The 15,930-nt window shown below is 31.2% G+C and overlaps 1 protein-coding gene across 1 annotated transcript; it reads left to right on the top strand.

The window, feature by feature from the left end:
• The first annotated feature begins 12,228 nt into the window (after positions 1-12,228).
• Positions 12,229-14,489, top strand: LOC134710389 (adhesive plaque matrix protein-like). The gene is made up of 3 exons (XM_063570743.1): positions 12,229-12,286; positions 12,942-13,076; positions 14,305-14,489. The coding sequence occupies exons 1-3, from the start codon at positions 12,229-12,231 to the stop codon at positions 14,487-14,489; spliced, it is 378 nt and encodes a 125-aa protein (XP_063426813.1).
• Positions 14,490-15,930: the final 1,441 nt, after the last annotated feature.

Raw genomic sequence — 15,930 nt, 5'->3', positions numbered from 1 at the left:
TTATATAAGTAAGTTGCTGAAAAAATATAATATACAGATATAAACAATACCAAATTTTCACATTATGTTTTCAAAACGGTTACAAAGCTTCAAATTTGCAATTTCTTGAATGAAAAATGTAAGAAAAAAATAAAACTACCCATAACACTTCGGTTTGGTACATTTCATGATCATAAGATTATATAATTTAGTCAAATACAAACTTACAACCCCATCAAAGAATCATACCTTACATAAATTTTAAGAAAAAAAAAACCAAAAACTAACTAAAAAAGACTCATTTTTGCAAGAGTTATCTCCCCTTCCAATGTTAATTTCCATGGGAAATTAAAAATGCTGATTTTGAGTGTTCCTCAAGTTAGATTTTATGGGACTTTTTACTCTGTATATAAAGGGCATAATGCTATAGATTAGATCTTAAACATTTTCTGTTGCAATTAGTTTGAGGTTAAATCTTAGTTTGACTGGACTATTTTTATTTACGTAAATTATGCCGTTAGTTTTCTGGTTTGAATTGTTTTACATAATTTTGTCATTTCGGGGCCTTTTATAGCTGACTATGCGGAATGGGCTTTGCTCATTGTTGAAGGCCGTAAGGTGACCTATAGTTTTTTCTTTTCTTTTTTTATATTATAAGAGCTTCAGTACTTAGAACATGACAGTCTTTATTAAGTCTATAGTAAGGACAACATGGGTGTTAATATTATGTCTATTTTAGTGAGATTATAGTCTCATAATTCGGTACACTTTTTTGTTACCATGAGAGTTATCTTATCATAAGGTCCAAAATAGTGAGAACAGAAGTCGTTATAAGGTCTTTATTGGTGAGAACATGGGAGTCTTTTCTTAGTATAGAATACGGTGAACACGGGTTTTTATAATGTCTACACAAGGGCGATCTTAAGTCTTAAGTAGTGATGGTCTATATTAGTGAGAAGATAGTCTAATAACTATGTATACAATAACGAGAACTAAGGGTGTCGTTTGAATGTCTACAGTTGAAAGAACATGAGTCATAAAATATTTAGTGATGGGTCATGATGATGTCTACAATAATGAGACCAAGGAGTTATTTTAGGTCTATATTAGTGCAAATATGAGAGTCATTATCAAGTTTAAAGTAGTAGGTAGATAAATCCGTTATTTGCTCTACACTGATGAGAACATAGTTTCATAATCATGTATATTGAGAACATGAGCCTCGTTCTACGGTTTACAGTAGTGAGAACAAGAGTCATTATCAATTGTGCGAACATGATAGTCACCTTTCGGTCTACAATTTGAGAAAATCACATGTCTGTGTCATTTGGTCTCATGTGGAGAGATGTGTCATTGGCAATCATACCATATCTTCTTTTTTTATATTTATTGTCAGTTCGACAGTACTAAGAACTTTACATTTGTATGTCTACAGTTTGGAGAACATGTGAGTCATTAGTATGTCTACATTAGAGAGAACATGACATTCATTATACGGTATACTATGAAGTGATCAAGAAAGTCTTTCAAAGTATACAACTGTGAGAACATGACAGTCACTACTAGGTCTACAGTAGCTATTATTAGGTTTTTAGTAGTGGTAATATGACAGTTATTATCAATTCTACAATAGTGAACACTCGTTCAGTCATTATAATGTCTGCAGTACAAATATAATGAGATTTATTCTTATTTCTGAAGTTCTGAAGACTTGTGGGTCATGACTAGGTCTACAATAGTTTGAACATGACAATCATTTTAAGGTCTACAGTACTAAGAATAGTTGGGTTATCATTTGGTCTACAGCATGTGTCAGTAGCGAGACCATCGTATCATTATAAGGTCTCAGTGTTGCGATTATAGTATAGGTATAAGGTCTCAGTGGTGAGAACATAGTATCATTTAAAGGTCTCAGTGGTGGGAACATAGTATCATTATAAGGTATCAGTGGTGAGAACATAGTATCATTATAAGGTCTCACTGATGGGAACATAGTATCATTATAAGGTCTCAGTGATGGGAACATAGCATCATTATAAGGTTGCAGTGATGAGAACATATTAACATTATAAGGTCTCACTGATGGGAACATAGTATCATTATAAGGTCTCAGTGATGGGAACATAGCATCATTATAAGGTTGCAGTGATGAGAACATATTAACATTATAAGGTCTCAGTGATGGGAACATAGTATCATTATAAGGTCTCAGTGATGGGAACATAGCATCATTATAAGGTTGCAGTGATGAGAACATATTAACATTTTAAAGTCTCAGTGGTTGGAACATTCCATCATTATAAGGTTGCAGTGGTGAGAACATATAAACATATTAAGGTCTTAGTGGTGAGAACATAGTAACATTTCAAGATCTCAGTTGTGAGAACGTGAGAATCTTGATCATGTCTTCGGTGATTATAACAAAAATCATCAAAGATACCAGGCATAAAATTTTGTACACCAGACGAGCGTTGTGATTACAAATGACTCATCATTCAACCTCGAATCCATAAAGTTCACAGGGCAAAACAATTAAGTAATTGAGGACTGAAAATGCCGAAAAGTTTTGCTTAATACAGTTAAGGTAAGCATAAGCATCATCGAGTAGTATTATTCATTATAAAAAATTAATACCACTATTGATTTCCTCCGATTTGTTTTTTTAAATTTGAAAACTTTGGAAAAAAACAGAACATTTTACTGCATATAGGATTATAACCAATTCTTATACCGGGAGTAAAACAATTAAATGTTCGCCCTTTTTTCCTGTTAACAAGCCTTAGTAACCATGTCACCTAAATTTTCCAAAATATTTTATAGAAACAGCAAATAAAAAGAATTGTGCTTTTAAAAACCCAAGATATATGTTTATGACTAAGAATGCAATGCAGAATTTCCTTAAACTGTCAAAATCAACGAAAAATGTGTGTTCGATCCTTTTTCGTATGAAACCAGATTTGACATACTTAGATTTGGTGGGAAGATTTTCACCGGTAATAACATTTTAATCTTAGATCATTAATAGGTTTTCAATGGTATTAACATAAAAGTCATTATACCGTTTTTAGTAGTAATAATTGGAAAAGTTATTATGTCTTCTTAAAATCAACTCTCCATCAGAGACAAACGACATGATAGAAGTTAACAACTGTAGGTCACTGTAGAGCCTTAAACGATGGGCAAAACACACAGAGTATACTTGTCAGAAATACAAGGCCCCGAAATGAATATTGTAAAACAATTCAAACAAATAAAACCCGGCATAATTTAGGTAAAAAACAATGAACGAAAAATATATATGAAATACAGCAACAAACGATAACCATTGAGTAACAGGTTCCTAACTTGGAACAGACACATACAGAATGTGGCGGGTTAAACACGTTTCCTGGTATCAAGCCCTCCCCTAACCTGTGACATTAGTGTGACAGTAAAACACAAGAACAAACAATAAAAATTAGTTCATTCAACAATTCATTATTAATATTTTAGTGATATTTTAGTGACATTTTGAGATGATTTCGAATATATATTCATCATAACATAAGCAATAAAATGTTTCATGTACTAACAATTTTCTTAAGACCTTTCATATTGTTTTAATTAAGCAGCACACGACAACTTATGTGTTTTAATATTGCTGTGTGTGTATGTTTATCTTTAATACATTTTTCAACTTTAAAATATGGGGTTGATTAACCAATAAAGGAATAATAAGTTTAGTTTGAACATTTATTTATAGTGGATTAGGATATTATATGCAACTGCTTTTATAATTCTAAACAGACGTAGTTTGACAGAACTAAAGTAAAATTCACTTAAAATAGAAGCCATGAGTTTCGAAGAATTAAAATTTATTTGAAAGGTCATTTTCTCGCTTTATGTCCAATGAAATCATGTTCTAACCTCTGTATAAAATATACAGATACATCAATATAAATATCATTCTGATTCCCTTTGAAAATTCACACAAACCTTCAATATAACGGTACGAAATGATTTTTAAAGGTTAGGGAATATAGATTACGAAACTACTATAAAATCATAACATGAAAGTCATTATTAGGTCTGCATTGGTAATTATATAAATCATTACAAGGTCTACAATATTGAGAAAGTGAGAAAAAGACTGTCATGATCAGGTCTACACTAATGAGAACATGACAGATATTATTACTTCTACTCTACTATACATTAGAGATAACATTACATTCATATAAGGTATACGATAGTGAGAACAGGAAGTCATGTGTATGTCTACAAAAGTGAAACAAAATACATTCATTTAAAGGTATAAAGTTTTATCTTATAAATAAAATATCATTTTGATCTCTGAAAATTCATACAAACCTTCAATGTAACGGTTCGAAATGTTTTTAAAGGTTAGGGAATATAGATTATAATCAAAATGATATTTAATTTATAAGGTAAAACTTTATTTTTTTCGAAAAACTGAGAATTTTCTTATTGCCAGGAGTAGATTACCTTAGCCGTATTTGGCACAACTTTTTGGAATTTTGGGTCCTCAATGCTTTTCAACTTTGTATTTGTTTGGCTTTTTAACTGTTTTGATCTGAGCGTCACTGATGAGTCTTATGTAGACGAAACGCGCGTCTGGCGTATTAAATCATAATCCTGGTACCTTTGATAACTATATACGATATTGAGAATATGACAGTCACTATAAGTAGCACCTAAGTTCGAGTGTAAACTGCTTGGTATTCCATTATGATCCGCAAAGCTTTTGAATAGTCCTTCTGTTATTGATGTGCCTGTTCGATTCCGTGAGAGCACTGCTGGTGTCAATCCAGTGTAAATGGTTCTTTATTTCTCCTCGATACCTGGTGCAATGATGTGTCCACTCGTTTGTGTCTTTTGAGTACATGATCAGTGAAAACCTATCATGCACTAAAGAGTTAATTTGTAAAGATCAACAATATAAAAAGCAAGTAGGGACGTCAAGATTCTAATCAGCCGAAATATCTATTAGGCTATTATTTTCTTTTCAGAATAAATATTTCAAACGGTTTCGACAATTCAAAAGTAAAAATCTAATACAGTCACAACTCCGAGCAAACAACTAGTTTTGATCTTTTATAAATACAAGTATTAGAAAACACCATTGCAGGATTATATCAACCATAAATATCCGTTGATTGTCCGGCTATAATTAACTCAAAAACGGATTACCAATTCTTTAAACTTTATCATCAAGGACCGGACCATAAAAGACCTAAGACATAAACTATGGCACGCCGTTTTTATATTTATTCAAATTTGAAGATATCTTATTTATTTAACAAGATATCTTATTAAGTATTAAGATATCTTTAATTTTTATAAGATATCTTATTTAATTTGAAAGTAAATAAGATATATCTATTAGTTTATAAGATATCTTTATAAGTTTATAAGATATCTCTATAAGTTAATAAGATATCTCTATTAATTAATAAGATATCTTAAAAAGTATATAAGATATCTTACTTCTTTATAAAGATATCTTTTAAATACATACTTTATAAGATATCTTATTAATTAATAGAGATATCTTATAAACTAAAAGATATATCTTATTAACTTATGGAGATATCTTATTAACTTATGGAGATATCTTATATCTTAAATAATATATCTTTATAACCAATTAAATAAGATATCTCTTTAGGTAAATAAGATATCTCTAAAAGTTTATAAGATATCTCTATTAGTTAATAAGATATCTCTATAAGTTTATAAGATATCTCTATAAGTTTATAAGATATCTCGATAAGTTTATAAGATATCTCTATAAGTAAATAAGATATCTCTATAGTTTATAAGATATCTCTATAAGTTAATAAGATATCTCTATTAATTAAAAAGATATCTTATTAAGTATTAAGATATCTTTAATTTTTATAAGATATCTTATTTAATTTTAAAGTAAATAATATATCTCTATTAGTTTATAAGATATCTCTATTATTTTTTAAGATATCTTATTATATAAGTAAATAAGATATCTCTATTATTAACTATATAAAAGATATCTTATGTAGTTAATAAGATATCTTATAAATTATTAGAGATATATTATATTTTAACTAAGATATCTTATATATTTTAACTAATATATCTTATATATTTTAAAATAAGATATCTTTATAAACATTTTAATATAATATATAAGATATCTTATTTAATAAATCAGATATCTCAATTATTATATAAGATATCTCATTTTGTTATGAAGATATCGTTATTAGTTTTTAAGATATCTTATTTAACTTAATAAGATATCTCGAAATTGAATAAATATAATAACGGCCTGCCATAATAAACTGTCTTAAAAAACAGACAAAAGTATATATACAAATAGTTTCTATATGAAAGGATTAGTGTCAAACGGATAAACATGGTATCGTTATGGTTGTTTCAATAAAGAGAAACATATATTTATCAATAGCGTTAATCATTTACAAAGAAATGTAAAATGTTAGATAGATTGATGAACAAAAAGTCACGTAAGCACTCAAAATGTATTGTCTTAATTTGATTTATTTCTAATTAACATTTGACCAAAATTTCTGGTTTATATATATTAAGTATAAAACGAATAACATATGACACAATGCTTGTACATTTGTTTCAGTCACATAGATACATCATTGAAAGTGGCGAATTTAATTTATGCAGTTTATCGGTATTCTAAACTCAATCATAACCTTTCTTCCCCATAAATAAACTTATCATAGAAACCAAGTGTAAAACTTTGCATTTGCGCCAGACGCGCGTTTCGTCTACAATAGACTCATTAATGACGCTCGATCATAACAAGTTAAAAGGGACAAATAAGGAACGAACTTGAATAGCATTGACGACCAAACGTTTCAAAATGATAAAGAAAAGACCTATTATTTCAAACATTCAATGTTTTTCAACAGTTAATTTATAATCATGACAACATCAATGATAATTCATGTCAACACAGAAGTGTTGACTACTTGGCTTGTGATACCATCGGAGAATAAAAACTCCGCAGGATTGGTATCGACCCAGTGGATGTAAATAAACTCAGCATTGAGAATACATCATAAGGACCAATTGTACGCCTCTTCGAGTCTTCTTGTGCCGTGTATAGGTTAGGACTGCACTCATCTGTATGTAAATCTTCATTGTTATACCGAAGGGTACTCATTACACTTTCACCTATGTAATTGTTTGTGATTTTTCAATAGAAAATTGGTATTTTCATGAAACAATCTGTACTTCTCTTCGTACCGACTTGTTCCATAATTCATAGCAGTCTTCCTACAGTAGCTTCTCATTCACATGAAAAGAAGCTAGCATTATTCTATAACCGTTAATGTCCGCTGAATAGATGATGTACTATCACTATACAATTGAACGTTTGTTGACTGTTGAACGCATCTATCTATCGGACTTGAAATAAAGGAAACAACACATACAATAAAGTCTCCCTCACATCTTGATGATCAACTACAAATTGAAAGTAATGAGGGCCGACTGAGAAAAACCTAGCGACAAGGGAATACATTATAGCTGTCCAAATAATTGTTTGTTTTCAAATTATATATTCTACATCGTCTGGAGATGTATCTGAATAAAAAAGGACCAAAAATAAATCGGTTAAGCGAAAATAAAATCTTACGACTCAAATTGATTTTGAATATACTGAATTGTTCATCACTTACGATCAATTTTAGTCGTAGGAATTTTATGAAAACCGAATCCGGACTATAATAACAAATTACATTAACCCTACAGTTAGTTAGATTCGATGATTTACTATTGTTTACGTGGCTGTAAACCTGTTTCAAAATAGCTAGCAGAAGTGTGGATACTAGTATTCTCGCATATAGCAGACTTTTTTTAATTTCACAATGTCATATTTTTAATTTATTGACTATATATTTTTCCATTCTGACATAGAAATGGAGAGTAAAACATAAATTAATCAAAATAGACAGGAAACATGAGTCAGATATTATTGTAATGAATATTGTATTTTGGTATTCTCCCCCTTTTCAATATTTTATATGTATTGGTACGTATTGACAGTTATAGCAATTGTGTTATCATTTACTTTGCTCTCTTTAAGGTGGGTTTAACAAGTTTCATCATTCATATATAAGGTTGTCAGTTATAATTAGTCAGCCCGCTGTTTTTAAAGGTTGTTCTTTGTTTCATAATTGTAATTTAAGTATCAATGACAGACATATCCTGTTTTGTTGACCTAGTTTGCAGATCCCTACCAGATGCCCTACCAGCCCTACCACTGGAGCTGTAGTGCCCTACCAGGTGCCCTACTAGCCCTACCACTTTATGTGTCATTTTTGCATTGGTTAAGGGAGTTAAGTGTTTTATGATTATTCAGGTTAATTGGAAGAGTATAAATAGGGGGGTTAGGCAGAATTTTAGTCAGTAAGAAGTTAAGAGTTTTGTAGTCTATAGGGTACATTTATTGTAATACCGTCCGTTTACTATGCATTGTTAAATTGCGTATATTCCACATGTCTTTTTAATACAAGATGAACTTATCATTGGCTTCGAGTATCTTTTAGTTATACACTACTCAAGGATCCATTTATAATTTATGTGACCAGGAACATTCTCAGTACAACGCTACCTGAAACTTAACAATACTTGGAGGATCAACCTGAGAGAAAGCGGAATACTACAGAAGTATTAGGAAATTGCCATCACTTTCATTCGTCGTCGTCAGGTTCAGGCATTTCTTGTTCCCCCAGTTACCCGACCGTCCTCTCGTTTTCGTCACATTATTCTTATTGTAAAACATTTTGTTGATTGATTTAATATTTGCAATTACATTTAGTACTGCGGGCTAACATCTTTTATGACAAGCTTTCCATGGATTTTAATTCCGTTTTCACGAATTGCTAATATATTGTAAAATACAACATCATTTATTATATATCTGTGCAAATGTCTTGTACATGTTATTATCTTACCTCCTATACATTTCTAGGAATATGATTGGTTAAAAGCGTCCTCGTGGAAACCGTATATATTCAATATTAGGTTAGTTGGGAGGCGGGGCTTATTCCATACACGGTTAGTAGTGGAGTTACGTCCCTTTATATTCCATATAAGGTAATAAGGAGGCGGGGCTTATTTCATACACGGTTAGGAGTGGTGTTATGTCCCTTTAGAAAAACAAAACAGTACTGAGAGAAAATCTTACAGGTTTCAACAGACGAAGAAAGTGATGATAATGTGAAATAAATTCAGAAAACACATTTAAATCTAACAAGTTGTCATTGTTGGCATCATGTTAATGCTAACTGTATTGAAGACTTGCTCACTTTGTTAGGTCACTAGTCTAAATTTTACACGTTAAGATAGTCGGTAAGATAAATTCGTTACATAGTGTGCTAGTGACCTAATACGGTATATATGGGGTCAGTAAATTCCATATGGGGATTCGATCTTCGATCTCACCCCATATGGAATTTACTGACCCCATATATACCGTATTAGGTCACTAGCACACTATGTAACTAATATTATTTTGTACAGGTTATTACTTGTACAAACATTTTATACAAGTAATTACTTGTATGATGCCATCATACAAGTTATTACCTGTACCAATACAATTGTACAAGTAATTAACAGTACAATTTTTACCGAGAAAAAGATAATAACTTGGCATATTTGATGTTCTCAATAAATCGTTTCTAATTAAACAAATAATTTATGACTAAAACCTAAATGTATAAACTTTCAGCATGTGTATACGTTTTGTTAAACACATGTATGAGCAAAACTTTAAAACGTCAAAATTAAGTGTAGAGATGGAAAGCCGTGTAGAAAAAAATCATGATGAAATAACTGACTTGTAGCATGACAATAACTCCCCTTATAATTCGATATTCACACGCGTAAGACACATGACAGAATATTAGTAATGTAAAAGAAGTCAAATTAAGTTCTAAAGAAGACAGCACTTCAAAGATATTTCTTACGGCAGTGTAGCCTTATTGGAGACAATGTTATAATATCAGTGCAAAGAGTAGACCGAGGTCCGATGAACTTTAGAACTATGGAAGAAGTTGTGTTGAATATTTCCGAAAAAAGGATACAAAATTGGAACAAAAGTTGGAATCAAGATTGGTTTAATGAGTCGAAATCAAATCGAAAAGTTTCAGAAACAATGTTGACATACCAGGGAACACTGAGGTTAACATCATGAAAGCAGTACAATTGCAAATATATTGAGCTGGCATATTTTGTTATTCAATTTGTCATGCTTCCTTGTCTTGTGCAAACAAATAAGTTATTGGATCTATTTGGCTTTTCTTTTGTTTCCAATATATGATATTACACATGCACCTTTTTATCCAGATAATTTTTGAAAATAAATGGTAGAAGTGTTTCGTTTTATTTTTGCTTTTAAAGACTTTGTCACTTTGCATCGATAGTCCGTATGTGGTAACAAGCTGTTTAGCTTAATTTGCCCAAGATGCCATGTTAGCTTATGTGGTTACTTTGGCCCGTCGTTTGTCAGTAATTCTTATATTATTTCATAAAAAAAAAATACACAAATGAAAAAAAAAAGAAAAGAAAAACAAACAAAATGTAGATTTGAATAAAGAGGAAAATTGTAAAAGAAAAAAAGGCCAACAACTGACAGAAAAAACCGAGCCTTACAAACCCAAAGAATAGAGTTTTTGAATGAAACATTTAAAACAAAAGAAAAAAACTAATATAATTCAAAGATATTGTTTTGTAATAACCTGTACAAAATAATAAAATGTACACAACATATACATCAACAAATTTGAGTTGTAAAATAGAATGTACAAATAATGTTATAATGTGAGCTCACCTTGTAAAATACCACATGAGCTTTTAATTGCTAGTTGTCAATCGTCACCGGTTACTTTCATATTTTTTTCTGTGTTGACCTTTATAAAAAATTGAAGAAATGTCCTGTAAAATTCCTGCCTCATTCCCCTTACTGGTAAAAAAAGATGTTATCCCTTAACGGTAACTATGTAGTTGTTTTACATGTCATTTCAGAGCCTCTTAACGCTTACTATGCGTTATATGAGTTTGCTAATTCATGAAGGCCTTTATCTTACGATGACCTATATATATATATATATATTTATACCGCACTCGTTCTATTTGAGCAGTCAAAATGCGTTGACTGTATATTTCTATGTCATATACAGTCACTTACCCGATATCACTTTTCCTCATGAATATTTAAATAGAAATTTCCGGAATAATATTGAATTATTCATACGACCTCTTCAACCTGTTCTTGTTTCAAATCCATACAACGATGCGTGGAACGACTCAACATTGTTTCTTTTGCAATTATAGAAAAAAACATATTTAATTTGTTAATATTGTTTGTTTGCAACCTGTAAATCATTATGTTTTATGCTTATGGTTGATATTTAAGTCCATACTCAAACGATTTCGTTCACCATCGAGTGTTGGTTTCAACAGGTAAATGTAGTATCATTGTGTTGTATATTTCTCCGCGAGCATGATGTGAGGTCCTTTTAAAGAGTATTTCCCCCAATATTTAAATCAAATATATAACTTTAACGCATTAAACAACATTTGAAAATGTTTTTTTTTAGATTGCAGTATAAAGACAATAATAGTGCATCGACTTGACATATCAACGATATAAGGATTCGGCCCGAAACGGGGAAATAGCTCGGCACAGCCTCGCTTTTCCCCGTTTCTAAGCCTCATCCTGATAACGTTGATATGTCAGGTCAATGCACTATTATTGTCTATATAAAAGCAATAGTAATCCCTAATGTATTTGTATGTTAAAACTGTTTTGTTTAAATTTGTAATTTTGAGAACATCTGCATAGGTTATTTGTCTTGTGCTGATATACAACGCGAACGTTGTTCAACGCAGGTACGACTCTACTAAGCTATTTAAAACTTTCAAATTTTCATATTTTAATCATTATTTGTAAGCCAGGTGAGCGATACAGACTCAGCTGAGCCTTTTGTTTTCAAATGTAATGCACATTTTCCACAATTTCATTATATATATTCTTAACAGTGGAAAATTAAACTGTTGACAGGTGTGTGCGTGGTTGTTAAGCATTTTAATTCTATTTTAAAAACATAACTTGCAAAATCTTGCATGTAATAAGTGGCACATCTGTTGAAAAATCAATGTTGCGTTTATATTTAAAGCAACGTATTCAACACAGATACCACATCCGTACTCTACAGCACCAAGATGATCGCAGCCCAGATACTCCTCGGAACTTTAGTAATCGCCGCTCTGTGCGGTACAGGTAAGTTATATCTCAAATAAAAAAAAACTGACTTTCCTCTATTTCTAGAGTGGTTGTTTTCAATAAAAAAAAAAAAGGGAAAATCAACCAATTACAACTCTCAATCATTTATAGGGTTCATACTATTTTGTGATTAGTAATACTTGTATGCAGAAGTGCATTAAAGTTTGTATTTAGGAAATGGGTATATGGGTCACACATTATAGTGTTAAACACAATAATTCAAATTTAGTACTGAATACAGGATTTGAAGTTTGTTACATTTTGCTAGGACGTGATGTATTAATACTGATTTTATTTAAGCTGGAATATAATTATAAAATGATCTATATTTACATTTAGAAAAAAGTCTAGCGCCTTATCTCTTCTTATCCATGGTACTATTAATTGTTTACATTGACTATATATATAGCTATCTGTATTGCTTATCACAACTTCAGTAATAATAAAAGTATAACAAAATAAGTAGGATATCAACAACAACAAAACAAAAATAAGAAAGAGCAAAATCATTTTGATTTATTTTTTTATTCTATCTTGATAGAAAAACAAACTGTCAAATGGTATGTGTTATCCCTCCATGACACAATAAGTTTGTTTTCTTTATATATATATATTATTTCTTAACTAACTTCATTTAAATTTCAATTACTAGGTTACTCGTCCAATAAGTGTGAAAGTGCAGGAAATGGCTATTGCACCCGTCACTATTGTAAATATGGTAACGATCTGGAAACAGATCCAAAACTCAGTGATTGTAATGACTATAAAAATTGTTGTCGACGTAACAGTAAGTCCTAGTACTTAGTTGATAATCCTTCATTTACAATCAGTATAAATACAACATTGAAACTTCCTTGTATGATTGACTGAACAATCGATTGATTGCTGGAGTCTAACGCCACTTTCAGCACTGCTGGCTATATCATGACCGCGAGTTTTTTTTGTGGAGGAGTGTCCAGAGAGAACCTAAGACCTTCGATAGGAAAACTAGATATCCTAGTTATTCAAGACGGATATGTTAATTGTTTTTTTCATATGATACTTTAGAATACTAGCTGTGTTTTTGTTTCCTTGATTAACATTCTCTTGTTGGTAGGTTTTATAGAATAGTCATTAATTCAAAACAAAAACACAACAACACAAATATTTGAAAAAAAAACACAAGAGAAAGAAACATCTGAGCTCTAGTCAAGTTTATGTCAATTATTAAGTTAATATGCAATACGATTTTCACTGTTATAGCGTTTCTATTCATTATTATACTTTATGAGAAAAAAAAATCAAGGCAATTGTCAATTATACGAATTATAACAAAACACTTAAGTTATATCCAGCATTTGTTATTTTATACACTCAATGTGTTTAGTTGTGCTTTGGACTTCTACAATGCGGTTATGATAAACTCGGCGGAGACAATGTATTTACTATTTCCGTTTTACAATGATCCACAGAATCGACGTCTTTGGTTTTGTTGGCTCTTTTCGTATTTTTATTTGAATGAGGATTAGTTTTTGGAGTCAGGAATTTGGTTGTCTATGTTCATATAATGGACAAACTAACTATAGACACTGAACAAGTACACATTTTTACTTAGGGGCAAGCTAGTTACCACCTCCGGTTACGGGATTTTCTCGCTGCGTCGAAGACCCATTGGTGACCTTCAGCTGTTATCGACTGTTTGGACGTATTGTTGTCTCTTTGACATACAACCCATTTACATTCTCAATTTTATTAACAATTCTGAGTATGTTTGCGCCCGTCCATCGCTGAAGTCTGAAATTCAAAGTTCGTTTACCTCTGTTGTAGGTTTCCTTCATGTTGATATATGCTGTATTATGAAATGAGTACATTTAATATTTTGAATATTTCTTTCATATGTTTCTTATAAACGTGTTGTAGAAATATGACCATCAACAATTAAAATGTGAAATTGCGAGTTTTAAATTTTGCGATATTCAAAATTATTGACAGTTATAAAGTGTCTGCTATTGTCGCCTACACCTCATCTTTTTCAGAACCTGGATATGGAGGATATGATGCAAAATATGCACCAGAATATGCACCACAATATGCACCAGAATATAAGTCAAAGTATGCACCAGAATATAAGTCAAAGTATGCACCCGAATACAAGCCAACATATGCACCAGCATATAAGCCAACATATGCACCACAATACAAGCCAAAATTTGCACCTTAATATAAGCCAACATATGCACCACAATATAAGCCAACATATGCACCACAATATAAGCCAACATATGCACCACAATATAAGCCAACATATGCACCACAATATAAGCCAACATATGCACCACAATATAAGCCAACATATACACCACAATATAAGCCAACATATGCACCACAATATAAGACAAAGTATGCACCACAATATAAGTCAAAGTATGCACCACAATATAAGACAAAGTATGCACGAGAATATAAGTCACAGTATGCACCACAGTATAAGCCAACATATGCACCACAATATAAACCAACATATGCACCACATTATAATCCAAATTATCAAAGAACGGAATGTCTGCCACAAGATAGGCTGAAAAAGAAATCTTCTATGATTTTATTTTTCAAATAAAATTCTAGAAATAGCAATTTGTCTCTGTTGTTCTTTGTCTCAAATGACTGATAACATGATTAGCAAAAGGATCAAATATTTTTATTCTAAAATGCTCTTTAACTGTTTCTTCTGCTGCTTTTGCTCTGTGTTTGTGTCGCCCTGCTGTGCGCAATTTCGGTATATAGTAATTCCTGCTACAATGAGAGATGACTTTTCAAAATAAAAGATTCATTGTCAGTACAGTGATTACGTATATGACCCATTATGTCAACAAAAAGTCTTGCTTAAATTTTAGGTACCACAAAATCACATACAACAGCTCAGAGTACTCTAGCGACTACTAGTATCAAAGTATTGAAACTCAAAAGCTGTGGTTTGTATTAAAACAGAAAAAAAAATAAACAATACGTTTCATAATTTAAAGCATCCGAAGCGCTCTTCTGGATTTACCATCATCAGGAACGCTCAAAGCCAAATATTTTAAAGCCGAGGATGTATAAGTACCGGATACAGTTGAATAGCTATATGACAAAAAATACCTAAAAAAGGGCCAAATCCACCTTAGATGTATAAGTACCGATACAGTTGTAGAGCTTTAAGACCAAAAATACCTTTTAAAAGGGCCAAATCCATCCAAGGTCAACTTTGCATTAGGGAGTTGAAACTTCAGTTTATTAGAAGTGGGACATTTAAAGACGCATCGTATCCGTTTCTGATACGTTGACGTATCTGAGCAATATCTATGTTTTATTGTTTAATATATTATTTTCAGGTTTAAATATGTGTTTTTCTGTGTTAGATATCTTTCTTTCATTGATACCCATTGATACATTTACACTATTTTTTTCATAATATGATAGTTTTTAATTTATGAATACTCGTTTACATCTTAACACTCGATATTTAAACCATCACCACTTCTCTGTCGTGAATTTAAGATTTGTGAGTCCTTCTATAGCCATGTGTATCACGAAATTGTGCTATAAAATTAAAACACAATGGTACCATAGAGATTTGTCATATTGTGCACATATACAAAGGAAACTTCGTTCAGAAAATCGGG

The sequence above is a fragment of the Mytilus trossulus genome, chromosome 3 (assembly GCF_036588685.1).
Source record: "Mytilus trossulus isolate FHL-02 chromosome 3, PNRI_Mtr1.1.1.hap1, whole genome shotgun sequence".
NCBI classification, from domain to species: Eukaryota; Metazoa; Mollusca; class Bivalvia; order Mytilida; family Mytilidae; genus Mytilus; species Mytilus trossulus.
This window is presented reverse-complemented; position numbering and strand designations above follow the sequence as displayed.